The following is a 21,545-nucleotide window of genomic DNA, read 5'->3' as shown; positions in this document are numbered from 1 at the left end:
AACACGCTAAAATTGCCCCTTAATTGGAAAAAATGAATTGGGTACTCTAAATTTATTTGAAAAAACTACTAGTTACATCTTCAAAGAATTCTAGTAGATTTGTCAAGCATGATTTTCCTTTCTTAAATCCATGCTGACTTTGCCTGATTACACCACTGCTTTCCAAATGCTGTGCTATGGAATCCTTGATAATGGACACCAGCAACTGCATTACTTCCGATGTTAGGCTCATTGCTCTATAGTTCCCTGTTTTCTCTCTACCTCCCTTTTTGAATAGCAGGGTTACATTCGCTACCCTCCAATCTGTAGGAACCATTCCACAGTCCAAAGAATTTTGGAAAATGGCCACCAATGGATCTACTATTTTGAAGGCCACTTCCTTAAGTGCTCTGGAATGAAGATTATCAGGCCCTAGAGATTTAACCACCTTCAATCCCACTAATTTCCCAAAACCATTTCAGCATGGGTTCACTAAAGGGAAATCATGCTTGACAAATCTTCTGGAATTTTTTGAGGATGCTACTAGTAGAGTGGACAAGGGTGAACCAGTGGATGTTGTGTATCTGGACTTTCAAAAGGCTTTTGACAAGGTCCCACACAAGAGATTAGTGAGCAAAATTAAAGCTCATGGTATTGGGGGTAATGTATTGATGTGGATGGAGAACTGGTTGGCAGACAGGTGCAGACAGTGGGAATAAACGGGTCCTTTTCAGAGTGACAGGCAGTGACTAGTGGGGTACCTAAGGGTTCAGTGTTGGGACCCCAGCTGTTTGCAATATAAATTAATGATTTGGACAAACGAATTGTGTGCAATATATCCAAATTTGCCACCGACACTAAACTGGGTGGCAGTGTGTGGTGTGGGGAGGATGCAAAGAGGCTGCAGGGTGACATGGACAGGCTGGCTGAGTGGGCAAATACTATATAATCGGGGTAAATGTGAGGGTATCCACTTTGGTGGCAAAAACAGGAAGACAGATTATTACCTGACTGGTGGCAGTTTAGGAAAAGGGGAGGTGCAACAATACCTGGGTGTAATGGTGGGGCAGTCACTGAAGGTTGGCATGCAGGTACAACAGGCAATGAGGAAACCTATTGCATGCTGGCTTTCATAGCAAGAGGATTTGAGTATAGGGATGTCTTGCTGCAGTCACACAGGGCTTTGGTAAGGCCACGCCTTGAGTATTGTGCAGTTTTGGCCTCCTAGTTTGAGGAAGGACATTCTTGCTATTGACAGTGTCCAGCGAAGGTTCACCACACTAATTCCCAGGATGGCAGTACTGACATGTGAAGAAAGACTGGATCGACTAAGCTTGTACGCACTGGAGTTTAGAAGAATGAGAGGGGATCTCATAGAAACATATAAATCCTGATGGGACTGGACAGGTTAGATGTGGGAAGAATGTTCCCGATGTTGCGGATGTCCAGAACCAGGGGACACAGCCAAAGATTAAGGGGTAAGCCATTCAGGACTGAGATGAGGAAGAACGTCTTCTCTCTGGGAGTTGTCAACTTGATGAATTCTCTAACACAGAGTTGGAACCAGTTTGTTGGATATAATTCTGGTGATATGAGTGGGAGCACTGCCATTGGTGCAGAGCATTGGTTTCCCATTGGCTCTGGCTGGTCATGTGCCTCTCATCTGATTGGCTGGGACTAGTCATGTGACTGCTCACCAATTGGTCGAGAGGCAAGCAGACCCCGCTTCCGAGGCGGGGTATAAGTACCCAGGTTTCCCAGCGGTCAGCCTTTCTCTGTAGTCGACCACCGGGCTAACAACTAGCTGATTAAAGCCACAGTTTGGATCTTCATCGTGTCTCGTGTCCAATTGATGGTTCATCAATTTAATCAGCTAGAATTTGGGAATGGAGCTACACATCAAGCCTGACAGCCTCCGCACCAGCCCGCATGCTGCAAATGCGTCTGCAATCTTTAAACATTGGCAGGCGTGTTTCAACAGTTACCTGACAACTGCAGCCAGCAAACCCACCAAGGAGCAGAAACTCCACATCCTCCACTCGTGCGTGGGCACGGCGGTATATTCTTTTTTTTTAAATTTAGATTACCCAATTATTTTTTCCAATTAAGGGGCAATTTAGCGTGTCCAATCCACCTACTCTGCACATTTTTGGGTTGTGGGGGCGAAACCCACGCAGACACGGGGAGAATGTGCAAACTCCACACGGACAGTGACCCAGAGCCGGGATCGAACCTGGGACCTCGGCGCCGTGAGGCGGTTGTGCTAACCACTAGGCCACCGTGCTGCCCTACACGGCGGTATATTCAATGATTGAGGACGAAAGTGATTATGACGCGGCCATGGATATCCTGAAAGGACACTTTCTCCGGCCGGTCAACAAAGTATACGCACGGCATCTCCTGACGACTAGACAGCAGTTCCCTGGTGAGTCACTCGATGAATTCTACCAGGCCCTCACAGCTCCAGGGAGAATGTGCGCCTGTCCCCAAGTTTCTGTGGCTGAGCACATGGAACTTTTAATTAGAGACGCTTATGTTGCCGGCATGCAGTCTCCTTCTATCCGCCAACGATTGCTGGAGAAGAACTCCTCAGCCTAGCTGAGGCATGGACCCTTGCAACCTCCCTGGAGGTCGCTGACCTGAACGCCCGCGCATACGCCCCCGGCCGCGCAGCAACCCCCTGGACTTCATGGCACGCGCCACCCCCGTCCTCCGCTGACCCCGACCCCCCCCCCCAGGCCTGCGCTGCGGGATGCTCCGACAAGCTATCGGGGCCCCGCTGCTATTTTTGTGGCCTCTCTAAACACCCCCGCCCGCGCTGCCAGGCCCGCTCCGCTCTGTGTAAGAGCTGCGGGAAGAAGGGCCACTACGCGGTGGTCTGCCAGGCCAAGTCGGTCGCTGCTGTTCCGCGCAGCGACCGCGGATCGCCCCCCCCGGGGCCCCCCCAGGGCCCCGCGCACCGACCTCTCCGACCCGCCTCCCGGCCTCCGCAACAGGCCCACGATCCTCCCGACCCCCGCTCCCAGCTGCCCCGACCGGCCCGCAGACGCCACTGACACTGCCCCCAGCTGCCACGAGGTTCCCATGGGCGCCGCCATCTTGGGTCCCGGATGCCACGTGCGGGTCATGGGCGCCGCCATCTTGGGGCCCCGGCTCCACGTGCGGGTCCTGGGCGCTGCCATCTTGGGCCAACACGGAAGGCCCTGCCAGCGATTACTCTGCCACCGAGGATGATCTGGAACTCTCACCACGACTTGCTTCCATCACACTCGACCAGTCGCGACCACGTTCGCTCGCCAAGGCTACGACAACGATCCAGCTCAACGGACACAAGATGAAACGCCTACTGGACTCCGGGAGCACGGAAAGTTTCGTCCACCCCGATACGGTAAGACGCTGCGCGCTCCCCATCCACCCAGTTAAGCACAGAATCGAATTGGCCTCGGGTTCGCACTCCGTCCAAATCACCGGGTGCTGCATAGCGGACCTCACGGTCCAGGGGAGGGTTTTCAAAAACTTCAAACTCCTCATTCTCCCCTGTCTAAGCGCTCTGGCTCTCTTGGGCCTGGATTTCCAGTGCAACCTGCAGATCTTAACCTTCCAATTCGGCGGTCCTATTCCCACCCTTACTGTCTGCAGCCTCGTGTCCCTCAAAGTGGACCCCCCTTCCTTGTTTGCTAATCTCACCCCAGATTGTAAACCTGTCGCCACTCGGAGCAGACGATACAGCGCCCAGGACCGGACCTTCATCGGGTCCGAGGTCCAGAGGCTCCTTAAGGAAGGAGTTATCGAGGCCAGCAACAGTCCCTGGCGAGCCCAAGTGCTGGTAGTTCGGGCTGGGGAGAAAAACTGGATGGTCATTGATTACAGTCAGACCATCAACAGGTTTACGCAGCTGGACGCGTATCCTCTTCCCCGTATTTCCGACCTGGTTAACAGGATCGCGAAATACAAAGTCTTTTCCACGGTGGATCTTAAGTCCGCCTACCACCAGCTCCCCATCCGCAAGAGTGACCGCAAGTACACCGCGTTTGAGGCAGATGGGCGCCTCTACCACTTCCTCAGGGTTCCATTCGGTGTCACAAATGGGGTCTCGGTCTTCCAACGGGAGATGGACTGAATGGTCGACAAGCATGGGTTACGGGCTACCTTCCTGTACCTCAATAACGTCACCATCTGCGGCCACGACCAGCAGGACCATGACATCAACCTTCAAAAATTCCTCCGAACCACAAAACTCCTTAATTTACCCTACAATAAGGATAAGTGCGTGTTTAGCACCGACCGTCTAGCCATCCTCGGCTACGTAGTGCGTAACGGAGTGATAGGCCCCCACCCCGAACGCATGCGCCCCCTGATGGAACTCCCTCTCCCCAACTCCCTCAAAGCCCTCCAACGCTGCCTGGGCTTCTTCTCCTCTTACGCCCAGTATGTCCCCAACTTCGCCGACAAAGCCTGCCCCCTCATCCAGTCCACCTTCTTTCCCCTGTTGATGGAGGCCCGCCAGGCCTTTAGCCGCATCAAAGCGGATATCGCAAAGGCCACGATGCATGCTATCGATGAGTCCCTCCCATCCCAGGTCGAGAGCGACGCGTCTGACGTAGCTCTGGCGGCCACCCTAAACCAAGCGGGCAGACCCGTGACCTTCTTGTCACGAACCCTCCACACTTCCGAACTCCGCCATTCCTCGGTGGAAAAGGAGGCACAGGCCATAGTCGAAGCTGTGCGATATTGGAGGCACTATCAGGCCGGCAGGAGGTTTACCCTCCTCACAGACCAACGGTCAATGGCTTTCATGCTCGACAATGCACAGAGGGGCAAGATCAAGAACAACAAGATCTTGCGGTGGCGGATCGAGTTGTCCACGTACAACTACGATATCTTGTATCGTCCTGGGAAGCTCAATGAGCCTCCCGATGCCCTGTCCCGCGGTACCTGCGCCAGCGCGCAGATTGACCGCCTCCGCTCCCTCCACGCGGACCTCTGCCATCCAGGTGTCACCCGTTTTTACCACTTTATTAAGACCCGCAACCTGCCCTACTCCGTTGAGGAAGTCAGGACCGTCACCACGATTGCGTTGAGTGCAAACCGCACTTCTACCGCCCCGAACGAGCGCATCTGATCAAGGCATCCTGCCCTTTGAACGTCTCAGTATAGACTTCAAGGGTCCCCTCCCCTCCAATAACCGTAACACATATTTCTTGAGTGTTATTGACGAATACTCCCACTTCCCTTTCGCCATTCCCTGTCCCGACATGACCACAACAACCGTCATAAAGGCCCTCCTATCCATCTTCTCCCTGTTCGGTTACCCCGTGTACATCCACAGCGACCGGGGGTCCTCCTTTATGAGTGACGAACTGCGTCAATTGCTGCTCAGCAGGGGCATCGCCTCTAGCAGGACGACCAGTTATAACCCCGGGGTAACGGTCAGGTCGAGCGGGAGAATGGCCCCATTTGGAAGACCATCCTGCTGGCCCTACAGTCCAGAGATCTCCCTATCTCCCATTGGCAAGAGGTCATCCCCGACGCCCTTCACTCAATCCAGTCTCTCCTCTGTACTACCACTAATCAAACACCTCATGAACGTCTTCTTGTTTTCCCTAGGAAGTTGTCCTCAGGATCCCCTCTCCCAACCTGGCTGGCCACTCCCAGGCCCATCCTGCTTCGGAAGCATGTGCGGGTGCACAAGTCCGACCCGTTGGTTGAGCGAGTCCAGTTACTCCACGCCAACCCTCAGTATGCGTACATGGAGTATCCCGACGGTCGGCAGGATATGGTCTCGCTTCGGGTCCTGGCGCCCGCCGGCGTGCGGCCTTCTCCCCCTACATCAACACCTCCCCCCCCAACCCCAATTCCCCCCAGCGCTCCCGCGCCCCCACGACCCAGCGCATATACCCCCTCTCCCCCGATTACAGCGTCTCCGCCCGGGGTACGGAGACACATCTATGACCGACGCTCCCGGAGGCAAGGACGACCATCGGCCCGCCGTCACCGACTGCACTGCGACGGTCCACCAGAACACCACGGGCACCCGACAGGCTGATCGTGTCCATCTGATGCAACCATGGGACTTTATTGGACTCTATTGTAATTTTTTTTGCATCCTAATGTAGTATGTAGTATTGTTTATTTTGCCACGAGCCAGTGGGCAGCCCATATCTTCTAGATTATCTCTACTCATACCACCAGTCATCGGACCCCCCCCTCTCTTCCCCTCGCACCCCCCGCCTTCTTTCTCCACAAGGGGTGAATGTGGTGATATGAGTGGGAGCACCGCCATTGGTGCAGAGCATTGGTTTCCCATTGGCTCTGGCTGGTCATGTGCCTCTCGTCTGATTGGCTGGGACTAGTCATGTGACTGCTCACCAATTGGTCGAGAGGCAAGTAGAAGGCGGGGTATAAGTACCCAGGTTTCCCGGCGGTCGGCCTTTCTCTGTAGTCGACCACCGGGCTAATAACTAGCTGATTAAAGCCACAGTTTGGATCTTCATCGTGTCTCGCATCCAATTGATGGTTCATCAATATTCAAGAGGGAACTGGATGTGGTCCTTGTGGAAAGAGATCAAGGGGTGCGGAGAGAAAGCAGGAGTGGGATACTGAATTTGCATGATCAGCCTTGATCATATGGAATGGTTGTTCAGGCTCGAAGGGACGAATGGCCTACTCCTGCACCTATTTTCTACGTTTACTAATACTAATTTCCTTCAGCTCCTCACTGAAACTTGTATTTCTCAGAGCTTCCGATACATTATTCATGTCTTTCTTTGTGAACACAGAAGCAAAGTACCAATTTAGTTCCTCAACCATTTCCTTTGAATTCCCGTTTCTGACTGTAAAGGGCCTACATTAGTTTTTATCAAACGTTTACTTTTTACATACCTAGAGATTTTACAGTCAGTTTTTATGTTCCCCGCTAGCGTATTTTCATATTGTATTTTCCCCTTATTATTCAATCCCTTGGTCTGCCTTTGCTAAATTTTAAACTGTTCCCAATCCTCAGTGTGATGATATGCGAACTATCATCTATGTATATAATATAACCAAACCTTATGTAAACATTAGTGCCTGTATGTATAGATTAGTATTCTAGCATCCGACCACAGGTGGCATGGCGACAGGAGAATGTCACTGGGAGACACCCACATGGTGAGACAGGGTGTATTCTACCATCCGACCACAGGTGGAATGGCGACAGAAGAATGTCACTGGAAGACACCCACATGGTGAGACAGGGTGTATTCTACCATCCGACCACAGGTGGCGTCACAACAGGAGAATGTCACTGGAAGACACCCACATGGTGAGACAGGATGTATTCTACCATCCGACCACAGGTGGCGTGACAACAGGAGAATGTCACTGGAAGACACCCACATGGTGAAACACAGAACCTGGACATCAGGCACAGAACCTGGACATCAGGCACAGAGTGAAGTCACGTATTGAGCAGCTCCTAAGTCAACAGTAATTAATAGTTAATCATAGTTGTTTGTATTTAGCCGTCATAACCAACTGTAATCTTAGTAGACATCAGAGAACCCCTTTAGTATTTTAGTTAATTAATAAACAGTTTTGTTCATTTACAAAACCGTATGTTCTCTGATTACTTCAACTACAAAGTCCTCGCCACCCATGCATACAGGGAACATTACACTCAAGTCTACTGCTTTTTCTTGCTAATTTGTATGCCTTTTCTTTGAATCTAATACTATCCCTGAATTCCCTTGTAAGCAATGGTTTGGCAACAGTTCCCTTTCTACTTTTGCACCAAATAGGAATAAGCAACTTTTGGATTTCAGCCCTATTCATTCCTTGAATGTCTGCCATTGCCTGTCCACAGTCCTTCCTTTCAGTAATGTTTCCCAATCCATTTGATTTGATTTGATTTATTGTCACATGTACCGAAGTACAGTGAAAAGTATTTTTTCTGCAGCCAAGGGAACGTACACAGTACGTACATAGTAGACACAAGAATAATCAACAACATTGACAAATGGTACATTCAACAGTGATTGGTTACAGTGCAGAACAAGGGGCCAAACAAAGCAAATACATGAGCAAGAGCAGCACAGGGCGTTGTGAATAGTGTTCTTACAGGGAACAGATCAGTCCGAGGGGGAGTCGTTGAGGAGTCTTGTAGCTGTGAGGAAGAAGCTGTTCCTATGTCTGGATGTGCAGGTCTTCAGACTTCTGTACCTTCTGCCTGATGGAAGGGTCTGGAAGAAGGCAATGCTGGGTGGGAGGGGGGTCTCTGATAATGCTGTCTGCCTTTCTGAGGCTGCGGGAGGTGTAGACAGAATCAATGTGGGGGTGGCAAGTTTGTGTGATGCATTGGGCTGAGTTGATCACACTTTGCAGTTTCTTGCGATCTTGGACCGAGCAGCTGCCATACCAGGCTGTGATGCAGCCGGATAGGATGCTCTCTATCACACATCTGTAGAAGTTTGTGAGAGTCGATGCAGACATGCCAAATTTCTTTAGCTTCCGTAGGAAGTAGAGACATTGTTGGGCTTTCTTGACTGTTGCATCAATGTGAGTGGACCAGGGCAGACTGTTGGTGATGGTAACCCCCAGGAACTTAAAGCTATCGACCATCTCCACTTCGGAGCCATTGATGCAGACTGGAGTATGTGTCGTGCTACGCTTCCTGAAGTCGATGATCAGTTTCTTGGTCTTTCCAACATTTGGAGAGAGGTCGTTTTCGGTACACCATGCAACCAAGTGATTTATCTCCCTCCTGTAGTTTGATTCGTCATTGTTTGAGATATGGCCCACCACAGTCGTATCATCCGCAAACTTATAGATTGAGTTGGAGTTAAATCTTGCCGCACAGTCGTGTGTGTATAGGGAGGTACAGTGGAGGACTGAGCACACATCCTTATGGGCCCCGGTGTTGAGGACTATTGTGGAGGAGGTGCTGTTGTCTATCCTGACAGATTGCTGTCTGTTGGTGAGGAAGTCAAGGATCCAGCTGCACAGGGAGGGGTCAGTCCAAGATTGCAGAGTTTGGTTATTAGTCTTGTTGGGATAATGGTGTTGAAGACGGAGCTGCAGTCTATGAACAGCAGTCTTACATAGGTGTCCTTGTTGTCGAGGTGTTCAAGTGTTGATTGTAGAGCCAGGCAGATAGCATCCTCCGTGGAGCGATTGCGGTGACTGGCAAACCGCAGTGGATCGAGACCGTCTGGGAGGCTGGCAGTGATCCGTCTCATGACTAGCCACTCAAAGCATTTATGATAACAGACGTCAGGGCCACCAGTCGGTCGTCGTGGAGACAGGCTACCTTGTTCTTCTTTGGTACTGGTATTATGGTGGTCTTCTTGTAGGAGGTGGGGACCTCAGAGCGGCGGAGTGAGGTGTTGAAGATATCTGCGAATACACTCACCAGCTGTAATAGTGGGTATGGGTGTGTCCAGGGCTGCTGGGGCGGGTGGCACTGATGCATTAGCTGACTTTTCAAAGCGGGCATAGAACTTGTTCAGATTATCGGGTAGGGATGTTCCAGCCCCAAATATTCCGCTTGGCCTGGTCAGTGCCATTTCATGTCCCATACTATCATAGTTACCTTTATTGAGATCCAGGACACCGGTCTCAGAATCAGCTACCTCACTAATCTTCTTAATAAAGAATTCTACCATATTATGGTCACTCCTCCCCAAGGGTTCTCTCACAACTAGATTGCCAACTAATCCCTTCTCATTGCACAACATCCAGTCCAAGATGGCCTGTTCCCTTGTTGGTTCCTCAACATATTGGTCCAGAAAACCATCCTGTGTGCACTCCAGAAATTCCTCCTCTATTGTTCTGTGACTAATTTGACTCACCCAATCTCTATGCAGATTAAAGTCATCCGCAATCACAGGGGTTCCTTTATCACATACATCTCTGATTTATCTAATGCTATTCTCAATATTACCACTGCAGTTTGGTGGTCCCTATACCACGCCCACAAATGTTTTTTCCCCTTGGTCTTTCTTTTTTTTTTTTAAGGGGCAATTTAGCGTGGCCAATCCACCTACTCTGCACATTTTTGGGTTGTGGGGGCGAAACCCACACAGACACGGGGAGAACGTGCAAACTCCACACGGACAGAGACCCAGAGCCGGGATCGAACCTGGGACCTCAGCGCCGTGAGGCGGTTGTGCTAACCACTAGGCCACCGTGCTGCCCTTCCCCTTGGTCTTTCTTAACTTGGCTCAGATTCCACATCATCTGTGCTAATATCTTTCCTCAATATTGTATCAATATCTTCTTTAATCAACAATTCAGCTCCACCTCCTTTTCCTTTTTGCCTGACCATCTAAAAGTTGAATAGTCCTCATTGTTTAGTTCCCATCTTTGGTGTCCTTGGAGCCACGTCTCTGTAATCCCAATTATATCATATCCCTTTAAATCTACCTGCGCAACTAATTCATGCATTTTATTTCGAATGCTCCGCGTGTTCAGTGCAAAACCTTAAGGCTAGTCCTTTTAACGTTTTTTGTCCTGTCCCTACTATTTTTTTTACAGTGTCATTATCTGATACAGGCCCTTGTTTTCTCAGCTTATCAATTTTCTTATTCTCCTTGCTGTGTTTTTCTCTGTTCTTGATTCTCCCTGCTCTGACTCCTTACATAGGTTCCCACCCCCCTGCCATATTAGTTTAAACCCTCCCCAACCGCTCTAGCAAGTATCCCAAGGAAATCAGTCCCGATCCAGCCCAGGTCTAACCCGTCCAGTTTGTACTGGTCCCATCCCCCTTAGAACAGGTCCCAATGCCCCAGGAATCTGAAATCTTCCCTTTCACACCATCTCTTCCGCCACGAAGTAGGCCCTCCAGCCCATCGAGTCGGTGCATAGAAATCAGTGTTGGAACTGTAGAAGAGCTGAGTTCAAAGCGGAGAGATAAGAGTACAATCTACGCCCATATGGAAAAAGTCTTGGCCAAGGGGTTATTTAAATGGAATAACACAAAGGGGAAAAAGCAGTATATCCCACGGCAGGGTTAACGGGGTACAGCAGGAGATGAGGAAGAGAGGGCGACAGCTGGAAAGTGGAACTCTTGAGAAAAAAGAAGCACAGTACTCCAATCTAAAAACTGTTGGGTTTTGAATACCTCAGAGGACAACTGCACCTGCCAGTCAAAAGACTCTCTCAAACCTAAAGATAACATGCGGGTGGTAACTCCTGGCTGGTTTGAACTCACAGAGTTACACTGCCTGGGAATGTAGTTTTGGGAAGATACACAGATGGGAATGGGGTGTTTCTTTTTAAATTAATAAATATTCTTTCATGATAAATTACAGCAAGTCTGGTCCTTTCCCTTGGATTGCATATCTTTCCTCACATCATATCAAATTAAAATATACACCGGTCGCAACCGGTGTTCGAGATACCCAAAAATTTAACATTGGCGGGATTCATAACAAATCTAATCGAAAGCCCTATGAACGTCAGTGTCTGGTATATCAACAGCCCTTGCCTGCCCTTCCTGTTCTTTCTCACGGTCAGAGTCTCCGAGGGTTCTCCCCCGAGCCCTGTCCCAGTGTGTGATCAGGGCAAGTGTTCTGGGGGAATCATAAACCCGCTTGGTGGGGAGCTTTAATCTGTCAATGTAGGCACCTGTATTGATCAATAGGATCAACCCCTGACAGGCTGAACAGAGATGAAAGGATACATGGTGATCATGTGACCAGGGGCTGGATTGTCTGGTTGCCGATGCCGAAATCACGTTCAGTGATCGGTCAGAGAATCAAAGTGCCTGACTGAATCGGGGACGGTGCGCTTTTGTGATGCTCCGCCCCCTCCAAAGCAACGTATCGACGGCCTCAGGCCCCATCCCCCGATGCTCCGCCCCCGACCGGCTGAATTCCCGCCGGCGTCGGTCCCATGTGGTCTCATCCATCGGGAACTCGGGGGGTGCTTTAACAGGGGTTGGGGGCATTGTGGGGGGGGGGGGGGGGGGGGGGGAGTGGTCCGGGGCACATGAGCCAGCCAAAGGGGAGGGCACTATTTCTCGGGCCTGGTCCACGAGCGGCCTCCGCCGGGTAGGATGGCGCGGCCGCTGCAGGTCGCCATCGTGCGCAGGCACGACCACGGACCCGGCAATTCTCCGGGCTGTATCGGCAGCTAGAGCCGGGTGCCATTTTTTCTAAAGCACCCCCGTTCCCACGCCGGCATGGGGACATGCTTCACAATCGGAGAATCCAGTCCCAGGTTTCCCCTGGGCTGCCCCCATATGACCAGGTTTCCTCTGGGCTGCCCCCATATGACCAGGTTTCCTCTGGGCTGTCTCTCCCCCCACCCCCACCAGGGGTGTGGCCCACAGCCTGACGCTCACCCTCATCACTTTGTTACAGACGGGGCTTGGACCGGCTGAACATTTTTAATTTCAGTAGTTCAAATTTAAACATCTGCCACGGTGGGATTCGAACCTGGGACCCCAGAGCATTACTCTTAGGTTTGTGGTTTCCCAGTTCAGTCACCCATACCACTAGGGGGGGGAACCCAAAGCAGTTTTAATTCAGGAGGTAGCCCAGGAAGGCGGCGTGTGGCTGCATACAGGTACCTTTTTGAGAGGCCGAGTTGTTTATGGCTCGTGGCAGTGCTAGGTGAGTTTGGGGGAAAAAAAGTCAACACCTTTGGGTGTTGAAAAGAGAAAGTGCTGGGAAAGGCTCAACAGGTTGGGCGGCATCTGTGGGGAGAGAAGGGGAGCTCAGGGCCAGAATTATCCAATCGTTGGGGATTCTGTTCCCGCCGGCAGTGCACCCCTCCCACAAGTTTGCAGGTTTCCCAGCGGCTTCAATGGGAAATTCCATTGACAAGCGGTGGGAAGAGAGAATCCCACCGCCAGTGGACGGCATGCCGCTGGGAAACACGGGACGAGGGTAGCAGGGAATCCAGCCCCAGGTTTTGAGCCCAGTAGGACTCTTCCACATTGACTCGAGTTTTTATTGCCACAAATGCTGCCAGGCCTGCTGGGTTTTCCCAGAACCTTCTGTCGTTATTTCAGATTTCCAGCATCTGCAGTATTTCTTGATCTCAAGAAGTGGGAACAGAAGTAGTCCCATTTGGCCCATCGAGTCTGCCCCACCCATTCAATGAGATTGTGACCGCTCTGATGTGCTAATCCCCAACTCCATTTCCCCGCCTTTTCCCCATAGACCCTCGATTCCCTCACTGATTAAAAATCTGCCTGTCTCGGCCTTGAACATACCCAGCCTCTGCAGTCTTCGGTGTTCGATTTAAATGAGTTTGGGAGCACCGTTTACACAGGGAGGGTGGAATTTTCCCACTCCCCTTGCTATGTGTTCCGCAATGGCCTGCCATTGGCCGGTGGTGGGATTGTATGGCCCCGTCACTGTTGACAGGGTTTCCAGTTATTTGCACCGGCGAATGCGTCGGGGGGGGGGGGGGGGGGGGGGGGGGAGTCCGGAGACTGCACTTGCCAGGAGCCCACGGGGCATTATCATATTCCCAGAGGTGGCCATCCTAATTTCTGCCTCTGTATTCGCCCTTCGCTTGAAGGTGCTAAGGTGCTGAGAAAGAGAGAGAGAGAGGTGGGTGGGTACAGCTGAGGTAGGTTGGCAGTGGATGTGCCCCAAGAATATAACAAAACCACTTGATGACTGAGGGGTGGAAGGCCAGTACTGACAATCTATTGAACAGCAGTTGGGAGGGGACCTCAATGGAGGTAGCCACCTGCCCTAATTTTGGGGCTGGGGGGGGGGGGGGGCAACAGTGCTGCTATCACTGGAAAAATACCCCTACGAGGGGCCTTGATTACTGAAATCAGACGCAGCTTCATCCATTCACCCAGGCTGCCATTCTGCACCAGTCCCGCCCTTGAGGAAATGTGTGTGGGGGAAGCCTCAGGCGGATTGCTGCCCTGACACTGTATAATACTGCCGTGTGCCCCAGCGATTGGCTGATCGAATCACACAGAATGTTCCTTAGGCTGTTTGCGATAGGTAGAGTACTGAGTACGTCTAGTGTTTGATGTGATTCAGTGACTGGGCAGCACTTGCTGAGCAATCTTGGGTGTGTTAATAGGTACGTTTTAAGATAATCAGTCGAGCTCAGATCGTGGCTCATATATACTTGCTCAAAGTGATGTACATTCATGTACTGGGGTGCATTCTTTGCAAAGAAGAGGAATATACTCAAGTGTTGCACCTTTCTTTTTTTTTTTAATTTTAGAGTGTCCAATTAATTTTTTCCAATTAAGGGGCAATTTAGCGTGGCCAATCCACCTACCTTGCACTTTGGGTTGTGGGGGTCAAACCGGCTCTATGCAGATGAACAAGGCCGTTGTCCAGATCTTGCATGGCTGGGTGGAAGCAGTGGCACTATTTCTGCTGGGCTCATCCATCTGGTAGCGATTGTTGGTCTTGAACTTGTCTGTCTGGTTGTTATGCTGCACTTGGGTTGGCATAGGCCGGGTCCAAAACAGACAGAAATCATGGTTGCATTGTCTTTTAACTGGCTTGAGTTTTCCCCACCCCTTTTGTGGGCAGCTTCTGGGTCACTGTCAATCAATTCCTCAGAGCTCCACCCTCTGATAGGTCACATCCAATCAGGGGCTGCCACATCACTTTTGGGGTGGGTATCAGTGGCCAATCCTGGGAGGGCTCCGAGGGGGACCTCGGTGCCGCCTAGTCTGGAAGATGATACGATGGACCTGATGGTCCCATTGTTATTTTAATCGCCTTGAATGGCCCATTTGCAGGTGTGAATTCCTGCATACTTCTGGGCTGCCGTTTGCAAAGATACAAACTGCAGCTTGTCTGTGTCCCAAACCTGGCCATAATTCCCATCATTCTTTGCAGGTGGCCATCTCAGATGGCTACAAATCCACCTAACCTGCACATCTTTGGACTGTGGGAGGAAACCGGAGCACCCGGATGAACATTACACAGACACTGGGAGAATATGAAGATTTCACACAGTCACCCAAGGCTGGAATGGAACCTGGGTCCCTGCTTGGGAGGCAGCAGTGCTGACCAGCTGTGCCACCCAACCATTGTCACCACCAATTGCCCACAACTTGCCAATCAATCGGCGCCCTTTTCTCCAGCAGTATGATTGTTGCACGAATTTGAAAGGGGCGTTCTTGCGTTTGTCCTGATAAGTGCCAGACAAACAGCTGAGGCAACCCATCTCTCGTTCCAGCGATACTGTGCAAGCTCAGCTACAACCATATTGAATAGCAGGGCAGGCTTGAGGAGCTATATGTCCTTTTTCTTACATCGCTCCTTGGTGTACCCGTTTCTTCTTTTATATTTCTCCTAGCCTACTGGAGTAACATTCTTCTTGGCATTTGTTTTTTTTAATTTAGAGGTTTTTTTTCCAATTAAGGGGCAATTTAACGTGGCCAATCCACCTACTCTGCACAACTTTGGGTTGTGGGGGTGAGGCCCACGCAGACACGGTGAGAATGTGCAAACTCCACACAGACAGTGACCCAGAGCCGGGATTGAACCCGGGTCCTTGGCGCCGTGAGGCAGCAGTGATAACCACTCCGCCACCATGCCGCCCTCTTCTTGGCATTTGTGTACGTCATTTCCTTTAGCTATGTACTGCCTCAGCTCTTCATCTGTTGACTCGAACACTCTGATGGTTTTCCTGGCCTACCTCGGATCTTCGACCCTCTGTAAGCTCAAGCCCGTACAAAACCCTGCAGCCTGTATCCAAGCTTCCAACAAGCCCCTTTCGACCATAACCATCCCCCTCGTGTTGCTGACCCACACCAGCTCCTGGACAGCGGCCCTGATTTTGAAATTCTCATCCTTGCCTTCAAACCTTTTCCTCACTGCTACAACTCCAGTGCCCTCCCACGACGACCCTCCAAGATCTCAGTGCTCCTCAGATTCCAGCCTCTCGAGTATCATCAACCCCCCTTGCTCCAACCACAGCTTACAGGCTCCGCCATTGGCAGCCGGGCCTCCTGCTGCCTGGGATCCTGAGCCCTGGAATCTCCCCACTACACCTCTTCCCCTACTACACCTCTTCCCCTGACCGTATGGACGCAATGTTATACGGGTGGCACGGTGGTGAGCATTGCTGCCTCACAGCGCCGGGGCCAGGGTCAATTCCAGACTTGGAATTGTGTGAAGTTTGCACTTTCTCCCCGTATCTGCGTGGGTTTCCTCCAGGTGCTCTGGTTTCCTCCAAAGATGTGTCGGTTAGGTGGATTGGACAGGTTAAATTGCGCCTTAGTGTCCAAATGGTTTGGTGGGATTACAGGTATAGAGTGGGGGAGTGGGCCTAGCAAGGATGATCTTTCAGAGGGTCGGTGCAGATCGTTGGGCCTCCTTCTGCACTGTCGGGTTTCTGTGACCACGGCATTTATCTTACTTCCCCACCATTATAACCCAGCAACAACAGCAGTTTGAAAGGTCATGAGGGGTTGGGATTGCAATCAGATCAGCCGTGATCTTATTGGGTAAGCGGAGTGGATCCAATGGGCAGAGTGGCCTATAGTCATGCTCCAACTCTTATCTCATCGTGTGGCATGGTGTCAACGTTTTCTTTGAGGACGTTCCCATCAAGCACGTTACATTGCATCTGCCGTTTAAGACGGGGATGAGGCGGCACAGTGATTAGCACCGCTGCCTCACAGAGCCCGGGACCCGGAATCAATTTCGGCCTTGGGCCTGTGCAGAGTCTGCACATTCTCCCCGTGTCTGCGTGGGTTTCTTCCAGGTGCTCCGGTTTCCTCCCACAGCCCAAAGATGTGCAGGTTAGGTGGATTGGCCATAACACAATTGTCCTTAGGGTCCAGGGATGTGCAGGTTAGGTGGGGTTATGAGGTTACAGGGATAAGGAGGGGGAGTGGGTCTAGGTGATTTTCAGAGTGTCGGTGCAGACTCGATGGGCTGAAAGTACTCCTTTAGCTCTGTAGGAATTCTATTCTTTTTTTTATAAATTCAGAGTACCCAATTCTTTTTTTTTCCAATTAAGGGGCAATTAAACGTGGCCAATTCACTTACCCTGCACATCGTTTTGGGTTGTGGGGGTGAGACCCACGCAGACACGAGGAATTCTATTCTATTCAATTTCTTCTCTCGCAGGGTGGTCAGTCTGTGGAATCCACAACCGCTCCCCGTCCCCGAGAGGCTGTGGGTCAATTAATATAATCAAGGCCAGATTTCTGATTAACAAGCGATATGGGGCTGAGGGATTGGGGGATATTATGGAACTGGGGGTGGAAGGGATGACGTGAGGATGAATGGAGTCCAGTATTCCTATTCCCAGGGATGTATCAGTCGGTTAAAAACAGTGTGGAATGAGTTTGTGCAGGCTGCCGGACTGTGAAAGAGGATCCATTCCTTTTTGGGTTAATTGTTGTTCTTGTGAAGTGATTTTTTTTTCTTTCAATCGCTCCCACTTGCCCCTCTCTTTGTCTCACAGCCCGGATGGGTTTAAAGTGCTCAGCCTTCGCCTCATTCCTTTGAGGTCAGCCTCACCTAGGTTCCAAACTCGAGTCCTCAAACTCAATATCAAACTCTACCATGGTTCTGGCTCATTCCCCCTCACTGAGACTAGGTTTTTTTATACCCTCGCCTCGGGAGGAGCAATGAATGCATGCCAGCGAAGCCCACATCCCTTCAACGGATAAAACAAGAATGTTCCCTTTGAGAAGGTGGTGGGTGAGCCGCCTTCTTGAACCGGCTGCGGTCCCTGTGTGGTGTGGGTAACACCCACAGTACTGTCAGGGAGGGAGGTCCAGCGACAGTGAATAGACTAGAAAAGAGCTTTATTGTCCACACAAAAGTGGGAATTAGTCTTTGGCTTCCTCCAGTATAACATATAATCATAAGTTAAAAAGTTATTTCATGTGTAGCTACATTAATAGGTTTGTGCATATGTAATATACATCCCCAACCATACAAGCATAACACATTATATACTCTGCTATTAAAGTACTGCCTGCAGTTAAAATAAATAAAAACAGCAGGTCAAATTTACATTATGTTATTTAGTAAGCTCATGGCACTGGGAACAAAAGGCCTCTTGAACAGGTTTTTCCTGGCGATCCACATTCTAAAGTGACGGCCCAAATGGGCTCTTTCAAATTGACGATAAAGAGTGAGAGGGATCGCCGATGATGGCCTGAGCTTTCCTCTGAACCGCGTTGTTAAATAAATGATCGAGCTGTGTCTGCTGTCCAGCAATCAGTTTACCTGCAGTGTACATGTCATGTTGACTGTTAAAATACTCTCCACCTGAGTCTTGTATACCTTCTCGGAAACAGGGTTCTCCAGTCCCTCAGCCAGCCGAGTGTTTCTCTGCTGCAAGCCACATTCTCGCTCTTCCCGCCGCTTGCCATTGGGATTTCCCATTGAAGCCACCTGACGATGCCAGCAGAGGGTTGCGCTGCCAGCAGTAAAAGAGAATCCCTATGGCCGGAGAATTCAAGCCCTTGTCTCGCTCCAAAACCCTTTCGGCTTTCTGTCTGCGTGGGTTTCCTCCGGGTGCTCCAGTTTCCTCCCACAAGTCCCGAAAGACGTGCTGTTAGGTGAATTGGACATTCTGAATTGTCCCTCAGTGTATCTGAACAGGCGCCTGAATGTGGTGACTAGGGGATTTTCACAGTAATTTCATCGCAGTGTTAATGTCAGCCTACTTGTGACAATAAAGATTATTATTATTATTATTAATTAATTAAAAGCAGACGTGACTTAAAGACACGGTCGGAACTTAGCTTCTGGTCTATATGTGTTCCCAGATATTTGTAAACACTCTACAACCGCTACCGGGGCAATTTAGCGTGGCCAATCCACCAAGCCTGCACATCTTTGGGTTGTGGGGGCGAAACCCACGCAAACACGGGGAGAATGTGCAAACTCCACATGGACAGTGACCCAGAGCTGGGATCGAACCTGGGACCTCGGCGCGGTGAGGCAGCAATGCTAACCACTGCGCCACCATGCCGCCCCTCTGGGTGTCCTTATACACTGAAAGTGAGCACGCAGGTTCAGCAAGAGGTTGAGGAGGCAAATGGTGTGTTGACCTTCATTACAAGGGGACTTGACTACAGGAGGAAGGATGTCTTACTGCAGCCTGCACGGGGCCTTGGCAAGACCACACCCAGAGTACTGTATGCAGTTTTGGTCTCTCTATCTAAGAAAATATATTTTTGCCACAGAGGGTGTCAGCGAAGGTTCACCAGGCAGAGTCCTGGGACGGCAGGATTGTTGTACGAGGAGAGATTGGGTCGACTGGGCCTTGTGTTCGCTGGGGTGCAGAAGAATGAGGCTGCTCTCTAAAATTCTGACAGGGCCGGCCAGACTGGATGCCGGGATGTTCCTTCCTCTGGCTGGAGTGGGTGTAGAACAAGAGGTCACTCTCTCAGGATACAGGGTCGGCTATTTAGGACCGAAATGAGGAAAAGCTCTTCACTCGGAGTGTGGTGAGCCTGTGGAATTCTCTACCATAGAAAGGCCACGGGGGTCAGTCACTGAATATATTAAAGAAGGAAATGGATTGATTTCTAGATTCAAAAGGCATTAAGTGGTATGGGGGGGGGGGGGGGGGGGGGGGGAAGAGAGGGAGTGTGACGTAGAGCTAGAGGATCAACCCTGGTCATGTTGAATGGCGGATCAGGGTCGAATGGCCTACTCTTATGTTTCTATTTTGATGCAGTGACAGTGAAGGAACGGCCAATAGACTTATAGACTGCACAATAGCATAGTAGTTAGCACTATGGCTTCACAGGGCCAGGGTCCCAGGTTCGATTCCCGGCTTGGGTCACTGCCTGTGCAGAGTCTACACGTTATCCTCGTGTCTGCCATGGTTTCCGCCGGGTGCTCCGGTTTTCTCCCACAAGCCCCGAAAGACGTGCTGTTGGGTAATTTGGACACTCTGAATTCTCCCTCTGTGTACCCGAACAGGCGCCGGAATGTGGCAACTAGGGGATTTTCACAGTAACTTCATTGCGGTGTTAATGTAAGCCTACTTGTGACAATAAAGATTATTATTATTGTTATAAGTCAGCATGGTGTGTGGGAGAACTTGCAAGTGGTGTTTGTTTCCCAATTGTCTGCAGACCCTTGTCCTTCTAGGTGGTGGAGGACACGGGTTTGGAATGTGCAGTTGAAGCACCTTGGGAGCTTCCATTTGGTGAAAGCTGCTTCATAAATAGGTTGTCGATGATAAAATGAGCCCCAAACTAGATCCCTCCGAATACCACTTCCTGCACCCCACTAGGCTGACCAACTGAGTGCCAGGTGAGGACCACCTTCTCAAACCTCTGCCAACCTGAGTTTCATGACCTTTTATTACATCACAAGGTGTCCTCTCCAAGTTATGTGGCAGCAGTGCTAACCACTGAGCCACCGTGATGCAAATCTTTGGTTGCTGTTGGGCATCCTGTGGATTCAGACCTACCATTGGTCCATGGGGCACCCTGGGGTGCTGAGCTCAAACTTTAGTTTTAGAGGAGGCACCTTTGGGTGCCAAACCTGCATTTGGTTTCTGTGGGACCCCTTTGGGGTGCCGATATCAGCTTTAGGTCTTGTGAGGCAAACAACGGTGACAAGTGCACCTTTCATTGCTGTGGGCACCCTCGTGTAGGGTGACAAGCTGACACCACATTGCTGTGAGGAACCCTTGCATGCCAAGCTCACCCATGAATGCCAAGCTCCACGTGGCTGCCATGCTGTGCCCTGAAGGTGCCAAGCTCATATTTCATTTCAGTGTGTGCCACGGTCCATGTTTAGTTGCCATGGTGGGTCCATAGGTGTCAAGCTGACATTCGGGTGCTATGGGGCGCCCCTTGGCTGCCAATTCCATATTTGGCTGTTGTCAGGGCACCCTTGGGTCCAGTTCCGTGGTTGGGTACCGCAGGAGCACCCTTGGGCACCAATTGCATGTTTGATTGCTGCAGGGCACCCTTGGGTGCCAGCTCCACGTTTTGTCATTGTGGGGCACCCTTCGGTGCCAACTCGCATATTCGGTCACTGTGGGGCACCCTTGGGTGCCAAATCCAGGTTTGGCTGCAACGGGGCACCCTTGGGTGCCAAGCTCCCCTTTTGGCCGGGGCACCGATTGCCTTGGGTGGCCGCTGGGGGCGGCGTTCGCCCGCCCACCCACCTGCCGGTCTGGGGAGCCAGGGTCCCCGCGCACCCTTTGGGTGAGTGAGCCCTACCTGCGAGCGGATGCCAGCCCTTTCCTCCGCGCCATCTCCCGTGCGCCGGCTGGAGCCGATCTCCATGGAAACGGCGTCTCCCGGCGAGACCAACAACGCCCCTCTCACTCCACGCCCCGCCCCTTCCCGCGGACGCTGACTGACAGGCGGGGAGGGGGGGAACACGCGCCGGCACCACGGAGATGACGCGCCGTCGCCACGGAGATGACGCACGCGCGCGCCAGCCGCCCGCATCCTTTGAACGCGGTCTCCATGGAAACGGCAGGCGGTCGATCAACGGCCGCCCGCCATGGATAACCCGCCCCGACGGTCCGCCGACACACTGTTTTAGAGGGGGGGGGGGGAGCGGAGAGAGCGCGGCATTGCTCGGAACAAAAAAACTGAACCACCGAACGGTGTTGAACAACCGAGCCGGCCGACTCACCCTCCCCCT

The 21,545-nt window shown here is 51.3% G+C and overlaps 1 protein-coding gene across 3 annotated transcripts in view; it reads right to left on the bottom strand.

Moving 5' to 3' along the window:
• Positions 1 to 21,251, bottom strand: part of LOC119952043 — a 78,378-nt gene extending 57,127 nt beyond the window's left edge. For 2 of the 3 annotated variants that reach the window (XM_038775537.1, XM_038775539.1), the window contains exon 1: positions 21,113 to 21,250. In XM_038775537.1, the coding sequence (XP_038631465.1) occupies positions 21,113 to 21,147 (35 nt within the window). In that variant the 5' untranslated portion in view covers positions 21,148 to 21,250. Of the gene's footprint in view, positions 1 to 21,112 lie in introns of all 3 variants that reach the window. The other variant, XM_038775538.1, reaches the window with a different exon arrangement.
• Positions 21,252 to 21,545: the final 294 nt, after the last annotated feature.

This window comes from Scyliorhinus canicula, chromosome 17 (genome assembly GCF_902713615.1).
Source record: "Scyliorhinus canicula chromosome 17, sScyCan1.1, whole genome shotgun sequence".
NCBI classification, from domain to species: domain Eukaryota; kingdom Metazoa; phylum Chordata; class Chondrichthyes; order Carcharhiniformes; family Scyliorhinidae; genus Scyliorhinus; species Scyliorhinus canicula.
Note: the sequence above shows the minus strand (reverse complement) of the source record. Positions and strands in the feature narration are given on the sequence as shown.